At 48.5% G+C, this 9355-nt stretch overlaps 1 protein-coding gene across 1 annotated transcript in view; it reads left to right on the forward strand.

Annotated features, from left to right (window-relative positions):
- Positions 1-9066, forward strand: part of SLC17A6 (solute carrier family 17 member 6) — a 42728-nt gene extending 33662 nt beyond the window's left edge. The window contains exons 9-12 of the mRNA XM_061566400.1: positions 71-203; positions 2909-3019; positions 4104-4231; positions 7522-9066. Of these exons, the coding sequence (XP_061422384.1) occupies positions 71-203; positions 2909-3019; positions 4104-4231; positions 7522-7914 (765 nt within the window). The 3' untranslated portion in view covers positions 7915-9066. The remainder of the gene's footprint in view (positions 1-70; positions 204-2908; positions 3020-4103; positions 4232-7521) is intronic.
- Positions 9067-9355: the final 289 nt, after the last annotated feature.

A 9355-nucleotide genomic window follows, 5' to 3' on the forward strand; every position in this document is an offset into this window, starting at 1 on the left:
CATGGATTTGTTCACCACTCCCATGTCCATTCATTGATCCATGCATGTACGCATGCTCCATCTCCTGCAGGTGGGCATCATCTCGGCTCTTCCCCATCTGGTGATGACGATTGTGGTGCCCATTGGAGGACAACTGGCCGACTTCTTCCGCAGCAAGAAGATCATGTCCACCACCACCGTGCGGAAGATGATGAATTGTGGAGGTGAGTGGGCCCTGGTGGCTACAGTTGGGGAGGGCGGGTCTCGTGGCAGCGGTTAAGGAACTTTGGTCAGTGTAGAGGAGGCAGTCGTGGCCAGTCTGGCCTCGAGCTACGGGGAGAAAGGACGATGGCTGGTGGACAGAAATAATGGCAGAGGGGCAGCTTGGGAGGGAGATCCACCGTAGAGCATCACCACCGAGGAGAAGATGGAGCATTGTCTTTGTGCATGCATTGCCTTTGTATTTGTTATTATGGTTACTATGGTTACTATGACTTTGTATTGTTATCATTGTTATTATGCCTTTGTTCTGTTTGCCTTTTGGTGTTCTCTGGTCTAAAATTGTATGAGACAAGGCCTTAAAGAAGGTTGTGTCTGTAGGCCAATCAGTTTCAAAGACAATGCATATATTTCGATTTAAAGCTTTCGTGACTGCAGGGATTCATATTCTTGAACCAAGAATACAATGCATATCATTATATTATCCAAGTATGTTTGTTTGTATGTATGTACGTGCGACTAATGCTCACTTGCAATAGTTACCTATTTGGTGTTTGAGCATCTTAACACCTGTTTTATTGCCGGAAAGGGTAAAGCCTATTTTTTTTTCCATGTGGATTATTACGTGACGGGAGGGTGAGAGATAGTAGCATCTTTGGGAGGCCTTAATCCAGCAGTCGATTAAAAATGATGATGGGAATGATTAATTCAGGGGTCAAATGCATTGAATGTTTTTTTGTGAAGCCTAGGCCTATGAAAATTTGTAAATGGAGGTTTCAAAGTGTGCCGAGTCTAAATGTAACATGATATATTTGGATAATTAGATTCCTTAGGTAATTCTTTGGATGGTGTGATGCAAAACCAATTGAAAGTCAGATAAACCTAATTTGGTTATTTGAGTACAATAAAACATAATGTTATGCCATATTCATAATATGGATATCACAACACAGATTTTTTTTCTTCATGTATTGTAAAACTGGACATGAAAATTATTTCGACACGGCATGTACTGTACTCCTGGGCATCAAATTTTAAGCCACTAATCTTGAAAGCACGGCTTAGTGGCAGAGAATACTACGCGCGTTCGTATTCAGATTCAAAAGTCTCTGCACATTGGTGTTTCAACTCAAACAAAGCCACTGGACAAAGCATTAGGTCGGCAAGACAATCTCCAAACAACGACATCTTAGATGCTTCCGTGTGAAATGCGCCAAGATTGAAGCAAATGTGCAGCACTGCAATTGCTTGCTCATGGAACTGCTGGTGAAACGGGGCCTTCCACACTAAAAGTTGCTCCAGAGAGCCCCTCTAAGAGGGGTTTTTTGGCCTGCTTTTCCATGCTGTCCTCACGTCTTGGAAGAGGTGGAAGCAGCCACACTTTACCCCACCACACGGCAACCTGTCGATCGCCATCGGTCGTGAACCCAACTGTATACTGCTGAGTGGACAGAGGCAGCGGTGAGGCGGGGGAGATTTAGGAAACTCGCATCATTGTTTCAACTGCCGTGCTGGGAGAGTGAACCCGTGACCTCTGTGCTCAGTGGGCTACCCATTTCACCCTGGGGCCGTCGCTAAGTCTAATGCCGAATTACGATTCGCAAGAGTTCTTAGCTGGGACGTTGGCATCCAAGCGTCATTGGTTTTCGAGTTTCATCTCAACAGAATGCGTTATCCCCCCCCATGTAATTCAGGCTTCCCGCACACGGCGGGAATTGTGTATTTGTGCTGTGAATGTGCTTTGATTTCGGCTGATTATATTCAGGACATGCGGTGCAACCCGAGTATCTGCCACAGTGCAACATTCACGCAGCGGGAGAAAAATAAAGGATAGAGAAAAACGAAATTAAAACGAGAACGAGTTTTATGTTTTATCAGGTAAGACCCACTAAGGTATATTGTTCTTTTTCACAAGCGATCTGGCCACAAACGATAGCCCAACGAACTGGCTTTTCACGTGGAAATTTCTAGCAGCGAAATAATATAAACACGTGTTGATTCTAAACGTGGAGGGGAAAAACCAGAGGACGTGACCACGGGGAGAAGATTCAAACTCCAACTATACAGGCGTCAGGATCGGGATCGAACCCACGGCCTCCTGTATACCAGGTGAAGAGGTTAACATCTCGCCACCGCGGCACCCCAGCGAAGAGTAGTGGGCGGAAGATACGACCTCAGGTGATAGGGCCAAATCTGATGTTTTTTCAACAGAAGACCGAATGTTCCTGGAAACCAGATTGCGCGATGTTTTTTTTTCATGATGCCCGTTCCACGACGCCCTGAAGTGGCTCCCGCACAACTCGGAAAAATCATCGCAGAGTTCTACTGCTCGAGCGAGGAAAGCTACGCAGAGGGGGGATGTCGAATTACTTCGTCGTGGCATTCCAAGAAACACCGCTTTGTGCCCGAGTCTAGCGTCCTCACTCACCCATTGATTTCTTTTAACCATTCTTTCAATCAATTAATCAATCGATCCATGCATTATTGAGCGCAGCCATTAATTCACTCACGCGTTCATTGACGAATTCACCCGCTCGATCATTCGTGAAATGCACGGACGCGTGTTGACATTTCTTTCGCCCCCGTAACGTAGCCCAACCGCGCTTTGACCGTTTATTCGGCCGCACATTGTAACGATGCGAGGCGACGCTCCGATAGACCCCGCGGCTGACCGCGCCGTTGTCTCTGCTGCGTGGCGGTGCGAGTTCAGGCTTCGGCATGGAAGCCACTCTGCTGCTCGTGGTCGGCTTCTCGCACGGCAAGGGCATCGCCATCACGTTCCTCGTCCTCGCCGTCGGCTTCAGCGGCTTCGCCATCTCAGGTTTGTTGGGACAGCGGCGGCCGGGGCCCTCGAGCAAATACAATTTAACAACAAACTAAAATCTTCTTGGTTCTTTCGGTAAAGTCACGTAGAAGGAAAATACAAAAATAATAAAAATAAAACATAATAAAATAAATTTTATTATTTTATTATTTCCCTTCTACGTGACTTTACCGAAAGAACCAAGAAGATGAATCCCTGCAGTCACGAAAGCTTTAAATCGAAACAAACAAAACTTGCACGGGGAGGCCACGATACGGAGGCTCTGGGCTTGGTGGCCATGAATCAAGAGAGCATGAGCATGGTGGTCATGGTCCTGACATTCTTGCGATGGCGACTGTGATAGACGGAGCCTGAGTATCGTGGCTATGATACAGACACCCCTGAGTATGCGCGAATATGATGCATACATCGTGAGCATGGCGGCTTTGATCAATCTCCGCTTGTTAAACTCAGCCGCGTCTTACTCTGTCACCATCTCGTCGACGGCTCCTCCACACAGGGAATGCAAATGTTGTTGTCGTTACGTAACATCGCCTCCGATTCACCCCCTCACCTTCCACTCTCTCGTACATCGTTAATCCCCCCCCCCCCCCCCCACTCTGACTTAAGCCAGTTAGGGGCCATCCATTGAGTACGTACGCATGGAGGGGATAGGGGGGTTAACCAAATGTGTACGCTTGCGTATGGGGGGTCTACTGACAATGTGCATACGCATAGAGAACTGGGGGAAGGGGAGGGTGAAGCCTCGATAATAAATTGTCTACATTGGCCTTCAAATGAGTTAGATAGTCCGGCGGTGGACAATCTGTTTGCTAAAACACGTTAATATTATTAATCCTTGATCGTTTCTGCTTGGATTAAATGTCGGCCGTTCTATAGGATTCGGGGGGGGGGGTGCATCAGGCGTACGTACGCAGGTGAGGGTTGGGGTGTAAAAAGTCTGCGTGCACACAGGGAGGGAGGGGGAGGGCTCAAGTTTTGACAGATTTTTGAGTACCCACTCAATGGATGGGCCATTAGCGCCACCGCCACTACTCGTTAAACTATCTCGCCTTGGCTGGTGCCGTGTGCGTGTGCGCAGGCTTCAACGTCAACCACTTGGACATCGCCCCTCGCTATGCAAGTATCCTCATGGGCATCTCCAACGGCGTGGGGACCCTGTCGGGAATGGTGTGCCCTCTCATCGTGGGCGCCATGACAAAGGGCAAGGTGAGAGGCGTGGCGCCACGGGCTCGCCGCAGCACGGGCAAGGTGGAGAGATGCCACCTGCCTCGCCTGCTTGGCAGGAGGTCGTGGGTTCCATCCTGACCCTGATACCGCTGTATGTTTGGAGATTGCGCGTTCTCCCCGTGGTTGTGTGGAATTTTCTCCGGGTCTTCCGGATTATTCTCTCCACGTTTATAATGGACGTGCGTTCGGAGTATTTGTGTTGCGAAAATTTCCACGTGTTAAGCCCCTTCCTTGGAGCTGTCATATGTGATAGCCGGGTCGATTCTGAACAAAAGAGCTATATAGCTCAGTGGGCGTGGTAAAATATTTTAACCAAAAATTGCTCGTAGTTTTAAGTTCACATGCACGGAAAAAAATTACCCCACAGAAATAGAATTCACGAAACGAGGGCACCTCCTGTTATGCGTGTGGCCCTACGGAGAGATTCGTGAGCGGATCGGTGTCAGGAACCGAGACTTCGATTCGGTGCTTCGTGAAAATTTGAAGACAAAGAGGGAGCCGAGGCCGCGGGTGAGTCACGCAGACCGGAATAGCAACCGCGGGAGATGAAAGCGGCAGGCGCTAATTGGGAGCGATATTTATTTATTTATTACCTTCAACGAGGGAAACGGTGGTGGGGGAGGGGGGGTGTTGTAAGAGCAAATCAACGCTTATTATTTTTAGCCTGGTGCTGTTTTGTGATGAAGCATCCGAGTGGTTGCGTGTATTTTAGCTCGTGAACGTTTTTTACCCGAGCGTGATGCATATGAGTCACTTTTGATGACTTATATTATTTTCACAATGTCTTTATTATATACAGGAAAAAAAATGCATTGAGATGTATAAATGCAATCACGATTTATGAAAAACGAGCAAATAAATGAGTGAGTCATTTAATAATAACGGCATACACAGATCAACTCAGACTTGGGTGTTAAAGATACATCGATTGATCGATTAGTATCGATCAATATCGATTATTATGCTCACAATATATGCATCTATCATGTTGTATGTGATGGTTTCATGCGAAACCTCTAAGCACGAGAGGCCACTACACTGGCCTTTCTTGGCCATTGCTACCTTGAATCGTGAGAATTCAATTGCCAGAGGGGTGAATTGTTGCACCCATAGCGATATCATACAAGCTACAACGCACATGAGAACTCATCCTATTATCCGTGACTCCTTTTATGAGCGGAAGCTGTGGGGTATGAGAGCCGTGGGTGACTCTTCCTATTATCCGTGATCATCGACAATGTTTCCCTTCCTGCATTGTCGGAGAGCTTCCTATGATCTGGAAGAAAATAAATTGCGGATAAGAGGAGATGCTTGTTTCCCACATCACAACGGATAAGAGGACTTCTACCATAACTCTTCATGAAATTGATCCGTATAAGTACGTAGAATTTAAAAAAGGCTACAAAACGACGTAATGTTCTCTTTATATTTTATTGGTTTATTTTCCTTTCAAACTGAATTTTTGCCGAGAAGTGCAAGTGATGAACCCCGACGGTTTGTCGTCACGGAATCGCGCTGCGTGGCAGTGTGCGACATTCACGAGCAGGCGAAAATCTCTCCGCCACGAAACTGCCGTGGGTACAAGATTGCCCTTTGATTTAGTAGCACGGCCCGGCTGCAAGCATTAGCCGAGCAGTAAATGCTCATTAGGCTGATATATGATGCCAGCGTCGATCGATCAGTGTACTGGGGCTGCATCAATCATAGCGCTATACAGTCCAGACTGCGCAGAGATGTGTGTGTGTGTGCGTGTGTGTATGTATGTGTGTTGAGCTTCTTTCGCACCGTACGTAGCCAACCATGCTCATCAGAGCTGCGGTGGGGAAGGACAACAAAATAAACACAAAAGCAGTTGTAAAAAAATTTGTTTTCGATGTAGATTTTAAAAGTGCTCAGCTCCAGTGGCTTTCTAATATTGGGTGGAAGACATGTTGGCATGATTAGTGACATGCTGTCAGCCAGAGTAGAAATATGTGCATTCCCACGTTGAGCTGCAGAACAGCAGAACTCCAAAAATATACAAACACACAAATGCATATGTATATTTGAGACGCAAAAATACCGATTTTTTAAAATTCGGCTATATTTTTCCTATACGTAAATGTTTCCAATCTCTTACTGTGGCACGGGGTTAGTTTGAGCACAAATTCTGACACGTACCCGAGTTGGGACCGAGGCCCCAGTCGGCGTGACATTTGTATCGTCTGTGTTTTGCGAGACATGCGGCAGACAGGTCACCTCGTAGCGCATCACCGAGCCTCGAGGCAAATTTTCGGGAGGGTCCTGCGATTGGGATATTTGGCAAATTCCATTCATGAGTGTTTGGCATCGTGTGGGGTGAAACCAGAGCACCTGGAGAAAATTCACAAAGCCATCCGTCTTCCGCGCGCATGCCAACATCACCTGCCAAGTCCGAAGTGGTTATCCATCCAAGTACAGTACTAACCGGGCTCAATCGCAGATTAGCTTCAAAGATCGGATGAAATCTGACTAGATCCTGCACCGTGACGAGGCAAGAACAATGGAGGCATATCGGATGCTGCGATGGAATTGACCTCCTTCGTGGACTGCATCGACTTGCCGTGGTAGAGCGTTTAGCAAATGTACGAGCACCAGTTCCGCGCGCGGTCAATATTGTGCCGATCAGATGCGGCTCTGTGTTCCGAGCAGCAATTTCATTACTAGGGCATCCAGCGCATGCAAATCACTATTGGGAAGTACCTAAAGGAGTCTTGCGACTGTGAGGCTTGTCAGAATAAATAGATAAGTAGTCCAGCCAATATTTTGTTCAACTAGAAGACTATTGTAAGAATTCCTTGGATTAGTTTTTTTTGTGGCATTTCTGTTTTACTTGAGGATTTCAAGCGTTTGCTAAATAACACTGCGTTTTAAAACAATTTCGTCTTTAAACTTTGACACGCACAGGAATTTACGAAGCGTAGAGGCTTATAATGACATAATTAATGCGTGCGTCGCGAGTGCCTGGTTAACTCAACAGCGCTCGTGAATGGGGCCGGTTAAATTGAGCTCAAATCGGTCGCTCAATTCAGGCTCTTCACCGACGGGGTCAGCTGTAATTTTCGACGGGCAGCAATTTTCCTATTTTCCCCCCACCACCACTACCCCTGCATGGCAATTACCGCCGTTTCATCGGGCACCATCAATTTTCTAAAAAACCGTTCCGTGGTATTATCCTCCCCACCCCGCCGCCCCCTCCTCTCTCTCTCTCTCTCATCATCTCTCCACATCTCCATCGCGCGCGCTCGCAGACTCGCGAGGAGTGGCAGAACGTCTTCCTCATCGCGGCGCTGGTGCACTACGGCGGCGTCATCTTCTACGGCTTGTTCGCCTCCGGCGAAAAGCAGCCGTGGGCCGACCCCGAGGAGACAAGCGACGAGAAGTGCGGCTTCATCAACGAGGACGAGCTCGGCGGGGACGACTTCGCGGAGGGCGAGGCCGAGACGGCGCTGGGCGATGGTGGCGTCGCCGGCGCCGGCGGCGGTGGCGGCCTTGCCGGGGCCTCGGGTGGGAAGTCGTACGGCGCGACAGCGCAAAGCAAAGGGAGCTGGCCCAACGGCTACCAGAGCAAGGATGCGCCGGGCCAGGGGGGAGACAGGGAAAGCTACGTGTACGCCGATCCCGGCGAGAGGGACTCCTCCTGAAGCGCTCGCCCTCTTTACATTTTCTCCTCCTCGTCCTATTCCACTGCCCGCTCCCCCCCCCCCCGACCCACCACGGTCGCACCCTCTTCGCTCCATCTTTGTCGCAGTGGCGTTTTTCAGGGCGACGGGTTCAGGTCGCCGAGTCGTCCCTACGAGGTACGAGGCGTGACGGCCCCCCCGCGGTCAACGCGAGGCGACCGAACGCGTCCCCACGGCCCCCTACGGCCTCCCCCCACATACCCCCCCCCGCCCCCCGTGTGATGCTGGCGGCCGGACGTCTCGGCGATTTGAGGGTCAAACCTCGGCGAGTTGATCGGAAAGCTAAAGTGTCGATGATGAGGCCAGATTGCGCCAATCGTCACCCGAGGAGATGCATCGGCCTTGGGGATTCACCACGTTGTTGGTCGGCACGTAACGATTCATCCGGATTAATTTCATGGCCCGCGGTCGTGATTTAATTCTAAAGTAACAAAAAAAATGTTGCTTGTGGTCACTGCGAGCTGACTGCAGTGTTTGTGAATTGAAAATAATCGATGCGCACGTGCACAATTATGGCGCGGATATCTAAGGCATGAGAATAGATTTTAATTGATGAATCGAGGCATCTTTGCACACCTCACCGTTGGCAAAATATTTGCAAAATCGTCGAACAAAAACCACTTGAATTGAACCTTAGGTTTTTTTTCCCAATGAATCAAGAATGATAGCTCTCCAATTAGTTTTCCGGTTGTACCGCACGTTCAGAATTCATGATCGACGTTTCACTCCACACGCTGGCACCCTTTTTCAGGAAGTGAGTGCAGGGGACTCCCAGCACGAGGAGCGAAACGTCGGAGATCTTGCCTAGCGGCACGCGGCACGACCCGAAAACGCAGCCGACAACCGTACGATGGCACAACCGCGGATAAACCTGCAGAGAGACTCGATAGATATTAACACTCACCCCACACAACGTTATTCCGGATTAAAGTAAAATCAAATTCAAGAAGAAAATAGATCAAAACAGCATCTTCGCCGGGCATTAACGGTTAAGGCTGTCATTCTGTGCTGTAGGGGCTGACAGTATTGAACTCCACTTGCTGGACACATTGGTGGTGTGTGTGCATTTCCATGGACCATCTTGCTTGAAATATTTTTACGGTTAGGATCATTCCCAAAAAAAAAAAGAGAACAATAACACAGATGTATAAGTGTATATATGAAAATATAAAAAAAACAGTAATAAAAATATATAATATAATTATAGCAACGCTAACTAAAGTGAAAATTGAAAGCATAGTCGCGGGTTAATTTTGTCCGTCGTTATTTCCGCTCGAGTGTGGAAGACATTTCCCAAGCAGTGGCCCATGTAAATGTTGGCGAGCGTCTACCGGGGCACGTCTGCCTCAACCCTAACGCCCTGCGCCACCCCCTCCCGTGTGTTTCTTCCCATGACGCGACA

Source organism: Lethenteron reissneri, chromosome 37 (assembly GCF_015708825.2).
Source record: "Lethenteron reissneri isolate LAM-NWPU_2019-01 chromosome 37, ASM1570882v1, whole genome shotgun sequence".
NCBI classification, from domain to species: Eukaryota; Metazoa; Chordata; class Hyperoartia; order Petromyzontiformes; family Petromyzontidae; genus Lethenteron; species Lethenteron reissneri.